At 41.0% G+C, this 19,397-nt stretch overlaps 6 protein-coding genes across 6 annotated transcripts; 2 read left to right on the plus strand and 4 right to left on the minus strand.

Moving 5' to 3' along the window:
* Positions 1 to 306: 306 nt before the first annotated feature.
* Positions 307 to 3,842, plus strand: MELLADRAFT_110519 (uncharacterized protein; the record flags this gene model as incomplete). The annotated part of the gene is made up of 9 exons (XM_007414668.1): positions 307 to 359; positions 475 to 580; positions 689 to 1,228; positions 1,315 to 1,801; positions 1,946 to 2,140; positions 2,253 to 2,551; positions 2,707 to 3,578; positions 3,672 to 3,690; positions 3,798 to 3,842. 9 exons carry the CDS (start codon positions 307 to 309, stop codon positions 3,840 to 3,842), a joined length of 2,616 nt encoding a protein of 871 aa, XP_007414730.1.
* A 724-nt stretch (positions 3,843 to 4,566) lies between these two features.
* On the minus strand, positions 4,567 to 5,850 carry MELLADRAFT_49930 (uncharacterized protein; the record flags this gene model as incomplete). The annotated part of the gene is made up of 3 exons (XM_007414781.1): positions 4,567 to 5,526; positions 5,612 to 5,724; positions 5,786 to 5,850. 3 exons carry the CDS (start codon positions 5,793 to 5,795, stop codon positions 4,693 to 4,695), a joined length of 957 nt encoding a protein of 318 aa, XP_007414843.1.
* A 202-nt stretch (positions 5,851 to 6,052) lies between these two features.
* On the plus strand, positions 6,053 to 12,714 carry MELLADRAFT_49933 (uncharacterized protein; the record flags this gene model as incomplete). The annotated part of the gene is made up of 27 exons (XM_007414669.1): positions 6,053 to 6,269; positions 6,352 to 6,472; positions 6,550 to 6,816; positions 6,879 to 7,027; positions 7,100 to 7,126; positions 7,218 to 7,332; positions 7,627 to 7,852; positions 7,933 to 8,111; positions 8,191 to 8,358; positions 8,447 to 8,539; positions 8,619 to 8,932; positions 9,039 to 9,128; positions 9,192 to 9,319; positions 9,394 to 9,484; positions 9,581 to 9,756; positions 9,817 to 9,989; positions 10,053 to 10,258; positions 10,359 to 10,560; positions 10,631 to 10,800; positions 10,884 to 11,205; positions 11,284 to 11,406; positions 11,484 to 11,622; positions 11,695 to 11,762; positions 11,847 to 12,043; positions 12,131 to 12,179; positions 12,265 to 12,323; positions 12,426 to 12,714. Coding segments are annotated over 27 exons (3,912 nt in total).
* Positions 12,715 to 12,782: 68 nt separating this feature from the next.
* Positions 12,783 to 14,380, minus strand: MELLADRAFT_72870 (uncharacterized protein; the record flags this gene model as incomplete). The annotated part of the gene is made up of 4 exons (XM_007414780.1): positions 12,783 to 13,724; positions 13,812 to 13,884; positions 13,993 to 14,150; positions 14,223 to 14,380. 4 exons carry the CDS (start codon positions 14,299 to 14,301, stop codon positions 13,105 to 13,107), a joined length of 930 nt encoding a protein of 309 aa, XP_007414842.1.
* A 1,385-nt stretch (positions 14,381 to 15,765) lies between these two features.
* On the minus strand, positions 15,766 to 16,367 carry MELLADRAFT_66652 (uncharacterized protein; the record flags this gene model as incomplete). Its single annotated transcript, XM_007414779.1, has 2 exons — positions 15,766 to 15,953; positions 15,986 to 16,367. The coding sequence occupies 2 exons, from the start codon at positions 16,365 to 16,367 to the stop codon at positions 15,766 to 15,768; spliced, it is 570 nt and encodes a 189-aa protein (XP_007414841.1).
* Positions 16,368 to 16,813: 446 nt separating this feature from the next.
* Positions 16,814 to 19,320, minus strand: MELLADRAFT_66653 (uncharacterized protein; the record flags this gene model as incomplete). Its single annotated transcript, XM_007414778.1, has 7 exons — positions 16,814 to 17,703; positions 17,783 to 17,826; positions 17,894 to 18,117; positions 18,315 to 18,366; positions 18,450 to 18,532; positions 18,607 to 18,764; positions 18,957 to 19,320. 7 exons carry the CDS (start codon positions 19,318 to 19,320, stop codon positions 16,814 to 16,816), a joined length of 1,815 nt encoding a protein of 604 aa, XP_007414840.1.
* Positions 19,321 to 19,397: the final 77 nt, after the last annotated feature.

Here is a 19,397-nt window from a genome sequence, read left to right on the forward strand (position 1 = left end):
CTAACAATGTATTGTGTTCTTCTTAGGCTCGCAGGCTGTGTGGACTAACAGCAGCTGAAGTCGTAAGTCATCCCGATATCGGTCAACATCTATGTCAATCCCTTCGAAGACTCAAAGATGCGCTTCTTTGACAGGAACCCAAAGGTTGTTCGGGAGACGATGAGAATAAAGGGTGATTCGTCTCTTACAAAGTCAAAAGTCATGGAAATACCCTACGACAACCTTTCTTGACTTTAGCTGACGCTGTTGATATACTTTTTCCTCAAATATAATGCTTGGTGTAGGTCTGGGGTGGATTTGCCAGCCATGCCTCCGTTTGCGAATGGAATCTCAATGTCGATTGTCGAATTGGGCGCCGGGTTTGTCTTCCCAAATTCCTACTCCCTTCTGATGCTTATGTGGTCTTTTCACACAAGCCCATGATTACTTGAGAGCGTACAAATGGCTACTAAATCTTTTCAAATCCTCATGTAGCTCATTGAAAAAAACCACGCACCTCTTACGAAATGTAGCGAATCTACTGGGGTCTATCTCCAAACATGACCACGGTGCTTTCCTATCACAGGCTGAATATTATGCTGTAAGCTATTATCAATTCTAAAAAGGCACATACAATGTGCAGTCATCAAGTCGTGATCAGAGACTGAGATGGACAACTGACGACCCCTCCCCACATCGTATATCGAAGCTTGACCTTGAATATAGCCAACTGGTTTCAACCCTCTCAGCTGTAGAGCTACAGGAAGACAGCGGAGCAGGGCCGCTGGTCGGGGAAGAGGTCCAGACAAGAGGGATATGTGGAACTTATACCCAAGGTCTGGAATGGATCACTCATTCACTGTCAACATCTTCCTCTAGCAACTCCGACTCAGAAACGCGTTCATCGCGGACCGACGATTCACTGGGCGGGAGTCAAGGTGATCGAAGAGCGATTCTCTGGCTGGGATCGTCAATCGGGAACTACTCGCCGCAAGAAGCTCTCGAGTTTTTGAGAGATGAACTCAGGCCGGCTTTACATCATCAGACTCGAATCTTGATTGGAATCGATAACTGTAAGATTCCAGAGAAAGTTGCAAAAGCTTACAACGACTCAGAAGGGGTAACACATCAGTTCATCCTCAATGGTATTACCGTCCTTGCTCGAATGCTGGGAATCGACAAGAGCATCTTGAATTCAGAGCAATTCGAATACGTCTCACGGTATAACGCGAGTATGAGTCGAAATGAGGTTAGTGTGCACAATTTTTCCCATTTATCTTCATCGATTTCACAACCTCGAGTGTTTATTTCGGCTTCTGACCACTGACCATGTAGGCCTACCTTCGAGCTCGCGAAGCCATAACGCTCACCATCACAGCCCTAGTCACACAAGATGAAGATTCCAAGAAAGATTCAGTGATCCAAATAAAAGCTGGAGAGCTCATATTGATGGAAAAATCGTACAAGTTCACCGACGAGGAGGTTCATCAACTTTTCCACTCCGCTGGATTACGAGTCATCCAGACCTGGTCTGATCAATCTCATTTACCCTTGGCTTCAAGACCTACTACCGGTCCAATTCACTCACTTTACTTAGTTGAACGTGCTGGATTCTCATTTGACGACCTTGCTTTTTCAAAGGTTGAGGCTCTTGAAAAAGAGGCGAGGACGGATATGGCCATCCGCAGAATGATGATCGAACCTGGATCGTCTACATGTGAGACACTTTTCAGAGCTTTCAATTCGATGTCGGTGGACAACATGCGAGGTCTGAAGTTTGGGGACCAGCTCCAATGTCGTTTTAAGGCAATGGACCGAACAGGTAACCCCTTTTTCATACGCGTTGAATCTTCGGCACGATTTCCATAAAGCCTGTCTCCTTGTCAACTCAACAATGAGGCATTGGCATCCTTGATCCAAAATGGTTATATTAATCTTTGCTTCCTCGTCTTGGACCTTTGTTCAGCTCTTGAACCTAGTTCTGTGTCAGAACAGCCGGAATTCCCACGCCTGATTGATGCGAAAACGTATGCTAGAGGAAATGTGCCATCCATGAAGGAGTGGGATGAAATTTGGTCAGCTTGGGATTTGGTCACGATGGGTATCACTCCTCAAGATCTGTTATACACCAAGCCGATTGACTTGAGACATATCTGCTTATGTGAGTGATCAAGAATTGAATCCGAGAAAGCAGACTTCACCTTCCCTCTCATCATCACTATCCCACTCTAAACAACGAGACCCTTGTCTTATTTCTCCGTTTTCTGCCATAGTCTATTTTGGACACATACCCGTCTTTGCAGACATCCATCTCAGTCGATATTTCAGCGAACCGTACAGCGAGCCTAAAAGATTCTCAGAAATCTTCGAAAGAGGCATTGATCCCGACATGGATGATCCCACCATCTGCAACGAACATTCCAAGGTACCAGAATATGAAGATGAATGGCCCAGCTTGTCAGAGATCCTCGATTTCAAGAACTCTGTACGAGCTAGAATTTCAAAAGTGTACGAATCTATTGAGAACCATTCGCTGGTTTTGAAGCGGTCCCTGGCAAGAGTTCTTTGGATGGTAAGTGTACAGTCCATTTGATAAGACTTGACCTCCAATCACCGCGAACTTGCATGAATGAAGCCGATGCCACAAGCTTGCTGCTTCAGAGTAAATCATCGAGAAATGGAAAGTTACTGAGTTTGATCCTTTCCAATATGACGTGATGGGAACAGATATACGAGCATGAGGCCTTGCATCTCGAAACATTCTTATATATGCTTGTTCAGCTGCCTTCCCTCAACATGCTGCCGACCTTCAGTCCACCGGATTGGAGTTCGCTTTCACGCCAATGGGACTTGGAAGCTACCACTGATTCAGGTACAGCAGAGTTGATCGAATACTCTGACACTACCACGTTGCTGGTGGGCCATGATGACCTAGATCGGGATGATGAAAAACTAAATTTCTGCGAGAATCATGAGTTCGGATGGGATAACGAACATCCAGCTCGGACCGAGGTAGTCGGTCCTTTCAAATTATCCCCCACGCCTATCTCCAACCTGGACTATCTAGTCTACGCACTCGAGAATTTGCCTCATGGATTGAGACTTGATGTAACAGTTGTACCAGCATCTTGGGATTACACTTTCGACTCTGATTCCGAGAGCCCGGAGCATGATATCCGAATTCGTACAATCTATGGCTTAGTGCCATTCTCAGTCGGAAAACATTGGCCAGTACAGGCATCAGGACGTCAGTTAAAAGCCTACGCACATCGGCGGGGTGGTCGGCTACCAGCTGCGAATGAACTGAGAGTTTACCTCAGAGATAATCCTTCAGACGGGCCGCTGAGTCCGGTTGGCTTTCGACATTGGCATCCGATCCCAGCACGAGCGGGTCAAAAAGAAGCAGATGGGGTCTGGAGAGGCGGGATGAACGGTGGTATTTGGGAATGGACGGAGACCGTCTTTGATCGGCATGTCAATTTTCAATCAAGCCTACTCTATCCTGGTTACTCGAGTGACTTTTTCGATGGAGCACATTGGGTCCTTCTCGGTGGGAGTTGGGCAACTATACCGAAGATTGCTCATAGGAGTAGCTTTGTGTGAGTCTTTCCGTGCATTTGCCCTTCCTTATGTTTCTTGGTGCTCTTTGCTCAACTTTGCACGGTTGTTTCATTTCTTCTTGACGAGGTTAGAAATTGGTTTCAAGCAAACGTCAGTTCCTTATCCTTTATTCTTTATTTGCTCCTAGCCGATATGCCATAGTGTGATCATCAATGTACTGAACCTAGCTTTGACTTGTTGACGATCATTCCATGTAGTATCCTTACGTGTTCGCGGGCGCTCGAGTGGCTTATGATTATTGATTTGAAGAGCATTTTAACTAATCAACTTGAATTTTATCAGTAAATTTATCGTAGTTTTGATTTTTCTCCTTCTTTCGCAACCACTTAGTCAGCAGCTTTCTGAAAGCATCGAACAACTCTTCCTCTGGTCAATATCTTTCTCTTGGTTTGACTGTTTGAATGGATGTAATGGCACGCATATTTGTTAGAAGTGATTTGCTGAGCGGAATATCTTGATAAGATTGTTGGTCAAGATATACACGAGGAGCTTTATGTCCACAATCCAATTTGTTTCTTGCCTTTCAAATCATTAGGATTGAACGTGAGCGCATGGGATAAGCAGCAGCCTCACAGCAGAGTGTGGTCAGATGAGTTGCTGGCATGTCAGCTTCACAATCCCACTTGACACGTGGGGCATCAATTGCTGAAGTGACAGCGATATCGAAGATGTGCAGTTTACGATCAAATTGGCATAGATAAATCCCGATAAATCATTTGGTGACTTGAGAGAGCGACCAACTTGCCTTGCAACGTTTGTTAAATTTGTTGACCATCTCGATTGATTTTCGCCTGTTTGCCCCCCTAGTGTTTTCGGCTTCATGAAACCACACGAAACCCACTCAACTTTAGTGGGACACAGGAGGAGCACGGAGACACAAAAAGCCTGGAACATAGACGCATTCTGTCAAAGGTTTCTAGGCTTGCATATCTGCGAGAAGTCAAGAGCAAAGTGGGCAGGATTTGATAATGTGACAATAGGATCGGGTGCAAGGGTATCTAAACAAATCGTACATCGGATCGAAGAATGGGTTCATGTTACAAGTTAGAGAACGAAAGAACAAGTGTAGATATAGAAAAGCTTGAATATCCTTCAAGCAGCGTAGCGAGTCCAAGTACCCCTCGTCATCCATGATTCTTTCTGTTGACCGAGTAGCTGTTTACCGTTTTCATCTCTTGGACCGTAGATACTATTGAGAGTACTTGATGATAAGTTGACAAGACTTTGCTGGGTTTCTTTCTGAACTTCTTTGTTGATTTTCGATAAAGAAGAGGAAGCAATAGAAGATGATGGCTCATGGTCAAGTTTTGAATGAGGTACCTCTACTTTGGGCTTCTTTGTTTTAGATCGAGTTTTATTGTTATCGAATTCTTTATTTGTTGGATTTGAATCTAGTCCGAAATCTGGACCTGTTTCGACATCTTGATTCATGTTTACCTTTCTTTTCTTTTGCTCTTTCTTTTCTAGTTTTCGTTTTTCCTTTGCTTCTTTTTCTCTTTTTCTCTGTTCAACCAATTTGATCTTCATCTTTTCTTCTTCTAATTCATTTGGGTTAATAATCACAAACTCTAAACTTTCTTGAAGTTTTCCACAAACTGGACATTCAACCTTTTCAGTTGATTTCTCTACTTGTTTTAAACCAGTTTCAGTTAATACACAACCACAACCCATCAGATAAACCCAACGCATTTCCATCTTTCCTAATCCAGCTCCCATTTCCTTTAAACTGATCGGACAGATTCGTTTGGTTGATTGTGAATCGAAGGTTATCTTGAGGTTAATGATATCCCGAAGTGAAGTCAGATGTCCAGCTACTTGTCGACCATCTTCTCCAAAAGTATCATTATTTAAAAGATATTCTAGTACTGATGATTTATTGTAAAGCTTTCCTAATGGATCTGAAACGATGGGTTCTTCCAAAGGTCTCTAGAAAGTTACATGAAGATAACATGTTTCAAGGTTCAGCCTGATCAGATTGTGTAAACAGCGATGAATTTATCTGACCACTCACTTTGGAAAGGGCACAGCAATGCCAACGAGTAGATTCTTTTTGTTGCGGATCCACTTGTTCACCTCGATGTTTAGTTTTGACCAAGTCATCACGTTTCGGAATCGAACCACCATCTGAGAAAGTTAAACGTTAGTCATGCCATTCTATGGGAATTGAAAATCGATTGAAACTTACCATTCCCCATGTTGATTGAAATAAGTTGAGGTTGGTGGTGATTTGATGTAGTTGATGAAGTTAATTGAAAGTTGACGACGAGTTGAAACCTGAAGGCGAGCAGACGAAAACTGACAGTCAAGCTGATTCGAAGCTAAACGGTTTCTGACTTTAAGCCCTACCCTAAGCTAAGTCTATGTGTTATTTTGAAACTCGAGAAGATCTGGATTAACTTTTTTTGGTCGTGGATTGGTTTTGATCAACTTCTTTGTCTTTCTCTTGACTCTTCAATTAGAAACCTTCAACTTGACGCCCAAACCAACCTCATACGCGTGCTCATCACTTTCAAAGGGTCCTTGTGCATCACAGGACTAAAGAACCAATCAATCGGCGCTCTTAAATATCAAAAGTCGCGTCTGCTGACCTGTGGTCTTGATTCCTTTGAATTTGACCTCGACAGACTTATTGGGACAATCTACTTGTGACTCCATCACGAAGTCATCATGTACGTTAAAGTGACTGAGGATAATATTACCAGTCTAGGTTGCCTACCCTCTCGGTGACTCCAAATCTTTTGATTTCCTCAGGTCGACCATCGACAAGATCGCCATTCGTGGCATCCGTAGTTTTGATCATGAGCAAATGGCAGTCATGCAATTCTACAGTCCGTTGACTGTCATCGTTGGTCACAATGGAAGTGGCAAGACAGTCAGTTTTGATCGTCTCGCCATCTGTCCTTTAAGTTGCTGGCTTATGTTGATCCACTTCTTTGGTTTTCGTCCAAGACTATCATCGAATGCTTGAAATACATCACTACTGGCGATCTACCGCCCAACGCCAAAGGAGGTGCCTTTGTGCATGATCCATCTATGGCTGGTGAATCTACTGTGATGGCAGAAGTCATGCTACGTTTCCGAAATGCAGCTGGTACAAAGTTAGTCGCCAGTCGACGTCTCCAAGTCAGCAAGAAAAAGACTGCTGGGATCACCATGAAAACTCTTGAAGGGACCCTATCGTACAATGATGATGGCCGTGAGGGATCTAGTGCAAAGGTTTGAATCCTTAATCACTCAGTCCTCTTCTGTTGTAGAATGCAAACCTGACAAACTTTTAGAGACGGACAATATCGACCAAATGTGCCGAGATGGATATAGAACTTCCTCGACAACTTGGAATATCAAAAGCCATCCTGGAAAATGTAATCTTTTGTCATCAAGAGGAGAGTAATTGGCCATTGTCTGAACCCGCCAGTCTAAAGAAAAAGTAAGTCACCTGAAATCTCGTCTGCTTTTGTATGTTCTACTGTACTCAGCTATTCTTTTCTTTTTGGTACAGATTTGATGAGATTTTCGAGGCAACCAAGTTCGTCACCCTCAAATACTTCATCTCCCCATCAAAACGGGTATATCAAGCTTCTAAGTCTGACTATCTTATGATGATGTTTATCCAACAGATATACCAAAGCGCTTGATAACCTCAAGCTCATCAAAAAGGAAGCAACGGCGGACCTGAAAGTCGACAAGGAGAGATATTCCGCCTTGGCAACTGATAAGGCTCGTGCAGAAAAGGTTAGTATTTCTTCATTTGACCGTAACCCACTAAGACAATCAAATACAAAGCGCAAGAAGGTGGATGAGAATGATTCAAGAAGCTCACTCCTAGAGTGCTGGTCAGTAGACCTTTGGATACTCAGCAAGGGAGTGGGGAGCCTGGATTCTTGGCGCACTCTACCTTGAGACATAAATTCATAGCAGAAATGCTGACTGAATTTTCCAAGGGGGGGGCTTAGGGATTGAGGTTTATATAATTGTGGGAAGGATCTGATTGTCGGACTGACTTTCCGTCTCTGCTTACCGTATCAGCTGCAAGCAGGTATAGATAAGATCAAGGCAAATATCGAGAAGAAAGAGGAACGTTATGACGATTTGGATGCTCAAATCGCTGGTCTTGCCGAGGATAACAAGAAATTTTACGAGCAAGCTGTACACTATAAGGAAATTTTGAATGAGTACGAAACTTTGTCACGACAGAAAGATAATCGCGAAGAGATGGTACAGGATCTGTTGGAGGGCATGGAAGAAATTGCAGGTGGTTCGTCCTTGATCAAATCTGTTGTGTTTCTTTCAGAACGTAGCGTCCATTTTCTGACTGACTCTTTAATGATTTAGCCACGGATGAAGACTTGAGGAATTCTCGAGAAGAATCTAGAGCTAAGTTGGAAAACCATGCAGAGAGATTGCAAGATACCAAAGATCAATTAGCCAGTCTTGAATTAGAAATAGCCAAGCTGCGACGAAGACACCAAAATAAGTTTACCGAGTTAGGTCAGTTGAAAGCTCAAACTCAGGTAATTTGATTTTGTCTTATCTTCCTCAATCTCAGTACCACACTTCATGGATGATATTATATTGTAATTTTATCTACAGCGACACGTATCTGCATTAGAAGAAAGGCAGGACTTGGTAAGGCATCTAAGTGAACATCATCAAATTAAAGGCTTTGAAGGCCCGATCGATGAAAGGCAAGTCGAAGAGTTCTTAAACACACTCACCGAGTCTCAGAAGAGATGTTCCTCTGAACTGGAGCAAGTGAAAGTGAGGCTTTTTACTTTGAGGTCAGGTTCACTTTTCATGAGTTGACATCGTAAGCATTTTCACTTGAATCAGCGAGAAGGAAAAAGAGCCGAAGAAAAGAAGCAAAAAGAGATCTTTGAACACAAGACGGAGGAAGGCTCGAATCGACAAAAGAAACAAGCTTTGCAGGAACAAACTGTGCGTTGGCGCAACCAAAAGATGTTTTTGTTCATTCCTCGATCCGACCACTTGCGTCTTGCTAATATCCTATTAATGTACAGGACACCACCCGGAAGCGCGTCAGGAAATTGACTGAGCAAATTGAGAGGGTCAAGATCTCTGAACATGATCTCAAAGATCAAACCGATAGTTTAAAGCAAAAACAGGATCGTTTGACAGAATTGACGAAATGGATGACTCAATCCCAAGCTGACAACCGGATCAAAACCAAAAATGACGAAATAAAAAAACTAGAGGATGAGAAAGATGAATTACATTCAGAATTGAGTGGATTACATCGACAGTTTGATACTCGAGCGAAATTGGCTTTGAAACGTACTGATGCTAAAAAGAAAAACGATGGAATTCATACAATGTTGGGTTATATTCGACCTTAGTTTCGATCGATGATTTCTAAACGAAATTCTCCTGATAGATGTTAGGCTGACGTTCTAGTATGATCTTTCTTTGGACTATATTAGAATTGAATCTCACGGTCCAAAATTCAAAGAATTGGTCAAAACTGAAATGACACTCGAGAATGCCGAAACGGATATTGGAAACGCCCTCCGGTATGTCATTTTCTCTGTTCGAGTGACTCGAGAGTGATGCTGAACCCTCGAATCTTGGTTTAGAGATATAGAGCGTCAATCAAGAGATACTGAAAGTGTCAACGCCACTGCTGCTCGGAATTTACAGACCGTGGATACCAAGTTGCAGATGAACAAGGCTAAAACGAAGTCTTTAGAACGCGAACTCTATGGTTAATTTCACCTTTATATTGCGAAATTCGACATTGAAGGCTGAATGAATTCTTTGATGCATATTTCTATATAGGTCTCGAAAAGAAAATCAAAGACGCAGCTGATGGGGAGACTGTTTCACAGTCGATCAGTATCGCGGAAACGGAAATTCTTTCTTTGAATAGGTGACCTGACTTGTATCCTGGCATACGATTCTTGTTCATCCCGTAGATGGTGGCCAGATAGCTTACGATGCGGTTATATGTTACGAACGTTTGTAGTGAGCTCGATATCATCAAATATTCCGTTCGGTTTCATCAGAATTTGCTCGCGAAAGCCAAAAAGGGAAACAATTGCGGAGCTTGTCAAAGAGAATTCGGAGACGCACAGGAGATGCAGCGGTTTGAGCGTTTTGTCAGTTCTATTCTAGAAAACGAATCTTTCAAAAAACTCACATGTGCATTACTTTGAAATTCTCAGTGCAAAGACATGATCGAGCAGCTACCGAAAAAGAGAGCAATATATCAAAGTGAACTCAAAGAATGGCAGGAACAATTAGAACGGATGAAGAATTTATTGCCTGATGAGCTAGCAGTGAACAAGTTACGGGAAACAGAATTACCAAGCTTGGAAGAGGAGTTGAAAGAGCTCGAGTCCAAGTGGGCTGCTTCCAGTCATACATCCGAAGATGTATGAATGTTTTTATTACTATCCATTTTAGAATGACTTGATGCTAAGTGATCATATTTACAGGCTCGAAGAGACGTTGAGCGGCTCAAAGATCAGATGAGCGAACTGATGTTATGCAAGCGTTCAGTGATCGACATGACTCGAATGCGCCTCGAAGCTGACGACCTAGAGCGCGAGATACAGCGATTGGAATTTGAACTAGAAAACTCGGGCTCCACCAAGACGAGTGAAGTTGTGGAAGCTCAACTTGAAGCTTTAACTACAAAACTGTGGGTGTCTTTCCTTCATATATCTACTTGACTTATTCCTTCGGGGCAACCCAGCGGGCTTTTCATTGGTTGAATAGATTCTTCTTTACTTCTTTAACAGTGCGGAAGTGCGGAAAGAAGTGAATAGCTTGGTCACTGAAAGAGACAACAAAAGAGCATCTATTCAGGTGCTCGAGAACCAGATACATCAAATCGAGCTTGACCTGAATAATAAGAGACAACAGATCAAAGAACGAGAAGGATTTGAAAAGCAAAAGGAAGAATCGAGGACCGAAATTGCGCAATTGGACGAGATGATCAAGGTGAGCATAGTATGGCTAGTACGTTCAAATTGAGATCTGACACCACATTTTTGATTCTTTCAAACTTTAGAAAATCGATGAGCACATCAGAACGTTTGCTGAGCCCATTAGCCGACTGGAAAATGAGCTTAAAGAGCTCAGTGCTAGGAATTCGGGAGCTGAACTAGAAGTTGTCAAGAAAGTACAGATGTATAATAAAAGTCTTAACCAGATTGAAACGATTAATCGAGAAATTGCCAAGTACGTGATCCTCGCTGTCTTATTTTAGTTTTGTCAACGCTTGAACAGCCCTCATACTCACATCTCACGGACACAATCGGTAGATTTGTTGAATCGGGTATTGAGACGAGTATGCAACGCTGTCAGGGAGAGATTGACCGACTGGAACAGTTGATCAAACAGGCTACTCAAATGCTAGCAGAGTCGCAACAGACGTTGATCGATTTGGATCAAGAGTCGACGAAAGCAAAGGAATTTGAACGGAATATCAGTGATAATATCAGATTACGAGCTCATCGGGACGAGATAGCTGGGTTGGAAAGCGCTTTGCAAGAATTGGACGTCGAAGGAGCTCGTGAGGCAAACAGGAAATATGATGAAGAGTATCATAAAGCTCGAAAGTTACAAGCGGATTTCCAGGCAGATGTGAGGAGGCTTTTGAGTTTTTTTGCTTGACATCAAATATTGATTTCTTGCATAAATTATTTGGAACGTCCGAAATAGCATGCGAGGTTGGGCGGTGAGATTGGAATGGATAGAAAAAATCTAAAAGACAAGAAAAGTGAAATGGACGTCGAGTTTAAGGATATCTTCAACCGACATCGTAATCAATTGATCAAAGTCAAGGTGGGTTTTGGGTTTTGCAGCCTTCTTCAGTCAAAAATCACAAGTTGATATGTTTTCATGACGAAAATGAGATATAGACTGTTGAGATCGCGAATCAAGACTTGGATAAGTATGCAAAAGCGCTAGATCAGGCGATCATGAAGTACCATTCGCACAAGATGGCCGAGATAAACGATACTATTCAGACCTTATGGCAAAAGACTTATCAAGGGACAGGTGAGTTCGGTTTACCTCTACTTGACACGATAAATATGTATTGTAAACGTTTCTTCTCTCGTTCCTCGTCAGACATCGATAAGATTTTGATCAAATCTGAAAACGAGAATGCAAAAAGCAATAGATCTTATAACTATAGGGTAAGCGCAAGTAGGCATTCAATTTCTTCCCATTCAGGATAGCTGATACTTTCACGGTTTCCTATTAAAAATCCACTCGTAAAGGTGGTGATGTTGAAGGATCAAGTTGAGATGGATATGAGAGGTCGATGTTCTGCTGGACAAAAAGTTTTAGCTTCGATCATCATTCGATTGGCTTTGGCTGAATCTTTTGGGACTAATTGTGGTATTCTTGCCTTGGATGAACCTACGACGAATCTTGATAAAGATAATATTAATGCTTTGGCTAATGCTCTTTCTGAGTGAGTTGGACTGTGTCAAGTATTGAAATCCTTTGTGTGGAAATCCTTATGACTCACGCCTGTTGGCTGGTTGCTTATCTATACTAGGATCATCAAAGAGAGAAGAGATCAAGCTAACTTTCAACTAGTCGTCATCGTGGGTTTCATTTTTTTAATCCTGACAGAATCTATACAGATCTGATTCATATCTTGTTCACTGATGGCTTTGTTGATCACTGCAGACGCACGACGAAGACTTTCTCAATCAATTAGGTCAATCTGACGTACTTGATAAATATTGGTAAGCTCATTCTACATTCTGAAGGACCTTAGACCCAAGTTCACAAGAGTAGAGTCTATGTTCAAATGCTAATTCCGAAATATTTTCTTCAAAATCCATTAGGCGTGTCAGTCGAAACACTCAACAAAAGTCAATCATTGAACGTCAACGGTTGATGTGAACCAAAAGGAATGATTTACTGATTTACCAAGGAAATCAAAAACCTTGATCATCGTAGACTTGTCCCTTTAAACCTGGCGTCTTTTTGAAACTGGTTATGTATCAAGGAGTTTAGAAAAAAGTTTGGTCCGAAAATCTCTTTTTCAATGTTTCATAACATTTTTGTACCTTTATGATGAGTAAATTGATATGCAGTTAATAAAATAAACCTTAATTGGAGGAATTTGATGAGAGATGGCTCATGAGCAATATGAATAAACTCATCCAGATTTCTAGGTGGGTGGAATTGCCCTCAATAAAGACGAGGATGAATTTGATCATTGGGATCAATTCTCGATTTCAAATCAAGTGGCTATTTCAGACAGGATCAAAAGTTTCTCTCAAACTTATTAATGTATATACATCATACAACATACGAGGTAAAAAGTTTAAGCACAAATACAACATGTTTTTTTCAAGAACACAAAACTGACGACAATATTAAGATCACTTCTTGAGCATAAGACTAACCTGACGAAAAAGGAAAAAAAAGAAATTAAGCTCGAGGTTGGATTTTCAAGACAGAGCTGATGAAGTCCGACAAGAGAAGGCTTTGATTATTTTACTGCATAAAGCTTTGGTTTTAAGACCCCAATGGACTTCCAGGTTTGTTGAGGTGTGGACGGTCAAGATTGATTGAGACTCTTCTCTTTTGTTTGATTGGAGATCTCATTGCTTGTTGATCAAATCTTGGAGAAGTTTGAATTGAAGATGATTTATTATTAGGAGATTGAGAGTTTAAATGTTGTTGAAGATGATTAGCAAAGAATTGATTAAGAGAGAATTCCCATTGACGTTGAGAACGTTGTTGATCGATTAATTGACGTTCAGCACTAATCTTTTTAAATTCATCTCTTGCCGTTTGCCATCTTAATCTTCTTTCAGATGAATCCATTCCAATCGATCTACGTTCGAATTCAGCCAAGATCATTAATTCTAATGCACTTCGATGTGATGATCGATTAGATTCGATTTCTAATTTTCTTCGAAGAGTTTCATTGGCAAAGAATTTCGAAACTTCTTCTCGTTTAGGTGATGGTAAGTTTGGATGTTTGATTCGTAAGTTTTGAATCTTTTCAAAAAACTCATTTAACCTTTTTTTGGCTAATTCTGAGGTGGAGGCTTCTTCTGTTGCTCTGGTTTTTGATTCGGTACTTTTTAACCATCCTTCAGCTAAGGTTTTTGATCTTTCGATTAATTGATCTTGTAGGGGAAAAAAACGAAAGTGTCTTCTTAGTTATTGGTTTGTTTAGAAAATGAGTTAACTTCCGACTACGGACAATTACTTACCTTTATCGAATTTAGATCGAATTTGATACCTCAAAGAATCGTACCTGTTCTTCCTATCTTTATTGCTTAAAACCTAATTAAAGGAGTCAAACGATGAAAAGAGTTAAAAACCATTTTTGGTTTGATCGAATCTTGTTGTTTTTTTGCTCTTCAAGATGATGGATCAAAAGTTGGTTCGAACCTCATAAGCATGTTTAATGATTTTAGAATAAGTCACAGCTCTTGCATGATCCTCAGTTCCGATAGTAAAATTATTAGGATCATGTAAAGCAGCTTGAGTAAAGTAAGCTTGATGGATTTCTTTGGCGTTTAGATCTTCTGTTGATGGTAATTGAAGTACTAATGCAATCGAAAGAAAGAAAACTTAGTTGGATTGATTAAAAGATGGATGGATGATAAGAGAATGATTACCTTTATACCAATTTGGATAGATTGGAGGAGTTGATCTTTGATTGTTTGATTGAGATTGTTGAACTGGATTGTGGTTCATGATTATTAGTTTTTGATCTTGAAGTCGATGTTGAGTGAGTTGATGAGATGGAATGGTCAACTGTTCTGGAACATTAAGCTGAGGAAGTGAAGTGAAGTGAAGTGGTTCTGTTTTGAATCGATCGGATTTAAATTCAATCGAATCTTGCCCTCGTTCCTTTCTCATATCAAACTTTAAATTCTCATCGACTCATCTTCCATTCCTGGATCATTCCTTCGGCCAAACTTCACGCGTTTGGACTCGGGGATATGTTAACACCTTCAAAGTCTTTCTTTACATCTCACGCTACAAGAAATAATCAAGACGAAATGGCAGCTTCAGTGGTGCAAAAGCCCAAGCGCCGCAATAACCCGGTGTGCCATAGCCCCTATCATCAAAAGATTATTTTAAAGAGACCTTTGAGTTTAGAAGGGTTGCACGTCACTTTGGACCATGAAGTAGATTTTTTGTTGGAAAATACTGAATCCAGCCCGGTGCTTGAAACTCTGACCCCCCGGTTCACTTTGTATCTACTCTTGATAGCTCTTGATCCCACGTAATTTGTTTGTGGCTTGACATTCCGGGCAGTTGCTTGAAAGCTCGTCCATTTCATGTCATCTGAATTACCTTACTACCACATTTTAGTGGAGATAGGAACGTAAGCTGAAATTGCTTTCAGCTCACATTTATGTTTGCCCATTGTTTCCTTGTATGGTTTTGTTTGTCCACCGCTCACGGGGGTTTGCGGTGCTACATGAGAGCAGAAGGCTTGGTGGGTGCATCTCTTTGATCTCTTCTTGTCAAAAGGAAGAGGTCTCAGAAAGGCAAGAGAGAACATAAGATAATAGGTCAGAATGAATGAGAAAAAGAGACTAGATTGGATTTGTAGGAAAGAACATTCATTCTTCTATATGTTGGTACTTGAGAATGGATTGATGAAAGAAACAGATCAATACATGTCATAAAATAGTAAGTGATGTCATGATTGTAAAAAGAAAAAAGAAATCATGAAGGACTAATTATCTCAATCTTCTCTACCTGTCCAATAAGATTCTTTCCCTTCAGCCTACTTTGTTTGTGGGGCTTTGAAGCACATATGTCATACATATTGTCATGTTTATCCTTGAAATTTGATGTTAATTCATCAAGTTTGAAACCTTTTGAAACACAAATTGCTTCTTTCAGTAGAGTTGATAGTTTTATGTCTCTGAAGTTCAGTCCCAGAGCAATTTTCTTTACTCTGTATCTCAGCATGTACTGCATCTTTGGGTAAATAACTATGATTAGAATAGTTTCTTGTGGGCATCTTGAACAAGTTCTTTTGATACTTCAGGGGGATTGGCTCTACAGTTGTATCTTGGTGGCCTGAGAACGTCACAAAGAAACAGGAATCAACATTAGGATCAAAATCTTGTGAATGATCATAATTACCTGGCAAGCTGGCCTCAGTACAGCAGCCGCAAGTGTTTTCCCCAAGTCCTGACTCTAACCCCAACTGGACATTGATTGATGAGGATCAGATGTAATTGCACCCTTATCAGTAGTACTAGGAGCTCTAGGAGCTTTGAACACACTTTCTTCTGCTGTGTCTTTGTGCCTCAAGTTTATGATAGGATAACTTGTTTCTTGTGACAACTCCAATTGAGATTTGGAAGTACCAACATAATCATGATCTGCGGGAATATTTCTTATAGCTGGGTTAGACCTTGGTGAAGACCCCAACCATTGTGGTTCACTAGTGAGGCTGCCAGGCCCAGAATACCGTGGACTGGTAAGGATAAATGTGTAGAGGGGTTGTCATATAGATTCATTGTATTTGGAAAACATTGAGGTTGTAGCTTCAAACTCGAGTCTTGCATGTTTCCAGCTCTTGCCTGTGCTTGCCTTGGGTAGACACTGACTCCTACCCCAAAAGATATATTTTCTTCAAGTAAATTGCCAGCATGTTGACTGTTCAGGTCCCGGTCCCCAAAAGCCTGGCTAGTCAGATGTGCTTGGCTGGCTTGCATACCATCAAAGGCATCATTACTCTCATCGATCATTCTGTAAACTTCAAGCAAGCATCTTGATTCTGAGATCATTGCCATGTTACCTAATTAACAACTTCCTGTATGGAATCCAAGTCCAAATGTTCTTTCTCTGAGATCACTGATACTTCTTCGCTCATTCCAAAATCAACATTGTCCTTGAATGTCATACAAACATGATTATCAATGCAAATACGTAAATCATGCTCATTGAAAAATATCTATAGTACAAAAGAATCATCAGTTCCACTTATGAAAATCAAAAAAGCAAAATGTATCAATAACCATAAACATTCAAAAATCTTAACAATCCATCTAAAAAGTACCAGTCATTCTATTTCCTATCCCCAGATCCAGTGTCTAGACAATATACTGTACAAGAGATCCAATATCATGATTACTTTTCAGGTTTATTCCGACTTGATGAACTTGATTTATTGGCGTTGGCTAAAACTTCATCAGCTTTCTTTTGCCTCCATTCACATCCTGATCGAAATTCACACGGTCTAGGAAAATTCATATCCGTTGCAATTTGACATTAGCCCACTTCGAGTCAAATGGCTGCTCTCTTCCGCATCTCCAAACAAGATGTTAAAAAGAATGAAGAAAGTCACTTGCCTACATCGATCAATCTCAGTGACAGGTACACCGGCAGGTTCTCGTTCGCCATTCCAGAAGGACAGAGCACTTTCGAGAAAATTGTCTAATAGGCGACGATCATATCCTAATAAGACAGACGCAATTAAACCTTTTTCTTTCCTTTTGTATGACACTCTCGGTTCGGCTACTTCAGATTTTGAGCCGGATGATGGCAGCACCTCTTCTTTTTCAATTGAGTTGGTCTCAACTTCGGGTTGGTTCAAGTTAGTGTTTCTACAATCTTCTTTTTGGAGTGATTCCGAAGGTTTGCTCGTTGGTTTAACATCTGTAGCTAGAGTGCTTTCAGTCTGATTCGTGCTTTTCACTTGGCCTTCATCAGGAACAGCGATTTTCGAATCGGCTAATGAGTTTGAGATCGCTCGAGCTATTTGTTCCTCTTCCTCAGCTTGGGTTCTAGGTAAAACAACTTTAGCCTTCTCGTTGGGTGCCATCCTCAGTTCTAATTGTTTTGGTTTCTTTCGACTTGTCTCTCTTGTACGATATACGATTTCCAACGTGTCACTGGACTTATTTCCACCACTCAACTTTGACATTTCTCTTAAGAGCAAATCATACATCTGTCTCAGGTTCATTGGTAATTCATCCTTGCCTTGTGTGAGTGGTAGGATCTGTTCTATGAATTCAGCGCTAAAAGTTTCATTCTCATCAAGTTGAAGTCGATCACATAGTTTAGTAAAATCGAGTGATCGTGTTGATAATTGATCATATAGCAATTTATACAGCATCAACTGAAAGCCTAAAGACCAAGATGAGATAAAACATCAATGGAAGTTTCTTCTAACGATCTTATGAAATAATAGCAGAGTGGAACATACGAGTGGATTCGGTGAACAGAGACGGCGGTAAGCTTGTATCTGGCCTAAAAAACCAACCTGGCATCAATGAGATATGAGAGTCAGACTGAGTTAAGTAAAACATGTCTTGACCTTGTCTTGTTATCGCTAATCATGACCACAGGGTATGATGGGCCCGGTTGCTCATTCTGTACACTTTTCTGTGGTTGAGATTGTGTATTAGAGGATGGCGAGAAGAAGTCATCCAGTGTGCGACCTACTCGAGTAGGATCACGCGGTTCAATGTATTGTGGCTTGGGGTCGAGTTCAAGTTGATCGATTATCCCTAAGACGAGAAAGTCACCGACGAAGCCCCACTAATGAGTCATTGACAGCGTCGACGGATCTTAGTGTTATGATTGAGCCGCAAAAGAACGAAGTGCGGAGAAAAACAAATTTACCACACTCAATTCACGCTGCAGACATATCGGAAATGCAAGAAGACTTTCTGGTATCAGACGGACGCTATTGAAGTAGTTTGTAAGGAGAGGAGTCGGGAACATTTTTCACGTACCGTGATACCAGTATCGCGGAGTATATCTAGATTGATGATGGTATTCAATATTCTAAACAATGCAAGCAGACTTCACATCAGTTCTTGTTCCATGACTCTCTCAAGATCATATATGAAAATAAAATCAAGATCCACTTCAATCCCCAAATGTCAACAGCTGAAACAGTTCTGATCGGGATTTTGTCAGGTACGATTTCTTTTTCCAACTTAGTATGAACCTATAGATCGAAAGATTGAATCAGATTTATCACCAAAGCCCTCCAGTAAGAATCAGAGAAATTCCTTCACTCACAGCTGTACCACCATCCAAAACTTTTTGACGCGTGAACATTGCGTCTGAATTGATTTTGATTTCCGTCCCTGCACGAGTGATGATCGATTTTGGTCTACTTTTTGGTGGCAGGTATCTTTTACCTAGTAGCCCATATTCTACTTGAGTCTCACACCAGGCTGTACATATGTTTACGCGTGTTTGTTTGAACAAGAGAAAATTACGCGTCTAGTTATTTTCATTCATTCTTTTTTGGAAATATGATCACGAGGGACAAACCGCATGATACGATATCGCTAACTGCTTGGTATTTTTTTGTAAAAGGACGTCAGATATGGTTGTATACGGCACAAGTATTCAATTTTGCGAACCTGATAGAAAACCACGTCTGGCGCGATATCTTTGATAGAGACTTGTGCTAGAGTTCCAGAGAGAGTTGTTCATTGATTTCATAGTCGGATTGATAGAAGGAGCTACTATAGCACTGTTCAAATCAGTTGTGCTTGTCTCGGGTTCACATTCGATTATCAGATGAGTGGGCGGCGTGATTGGATGTGAATTTGATAGCTCTTTCTTGACGGGATTTGATGTAGCTTGAGCTTGTTTCGAGATAAAATCAGCTTGTATTTGATCTATGATGGCCAATGCTTCTTCGTCCCATATCACTTCATCGTATTCAGATTCTGGTGTACTATTCTTGCTTGTTTTGTTATTAGTTTCATGAGAGAGGTTCATCTGCTGAACAGGAATTCGGATTCGTTTGTGCTTGGTAGATGAATAAACTTGAATATACTGAAGTAATCAATATCTTG

This window comes from Melampsora larici-populina (genome assembly GCF_000204055.1).
Source record: "Melampsora larici-populina 98AG31 unplaced genomic scaffold MELLAscaffold_45, whole genome shotgun sequence".
Classification (NCBI taxonomy): domain Eukaryota; kingdom Fungi; phylum Basidiomycota; class Pucciniomycetes; order Pucciniales; family Melampsoraceae; genus Melampsora; species Melampsora laricis-populina.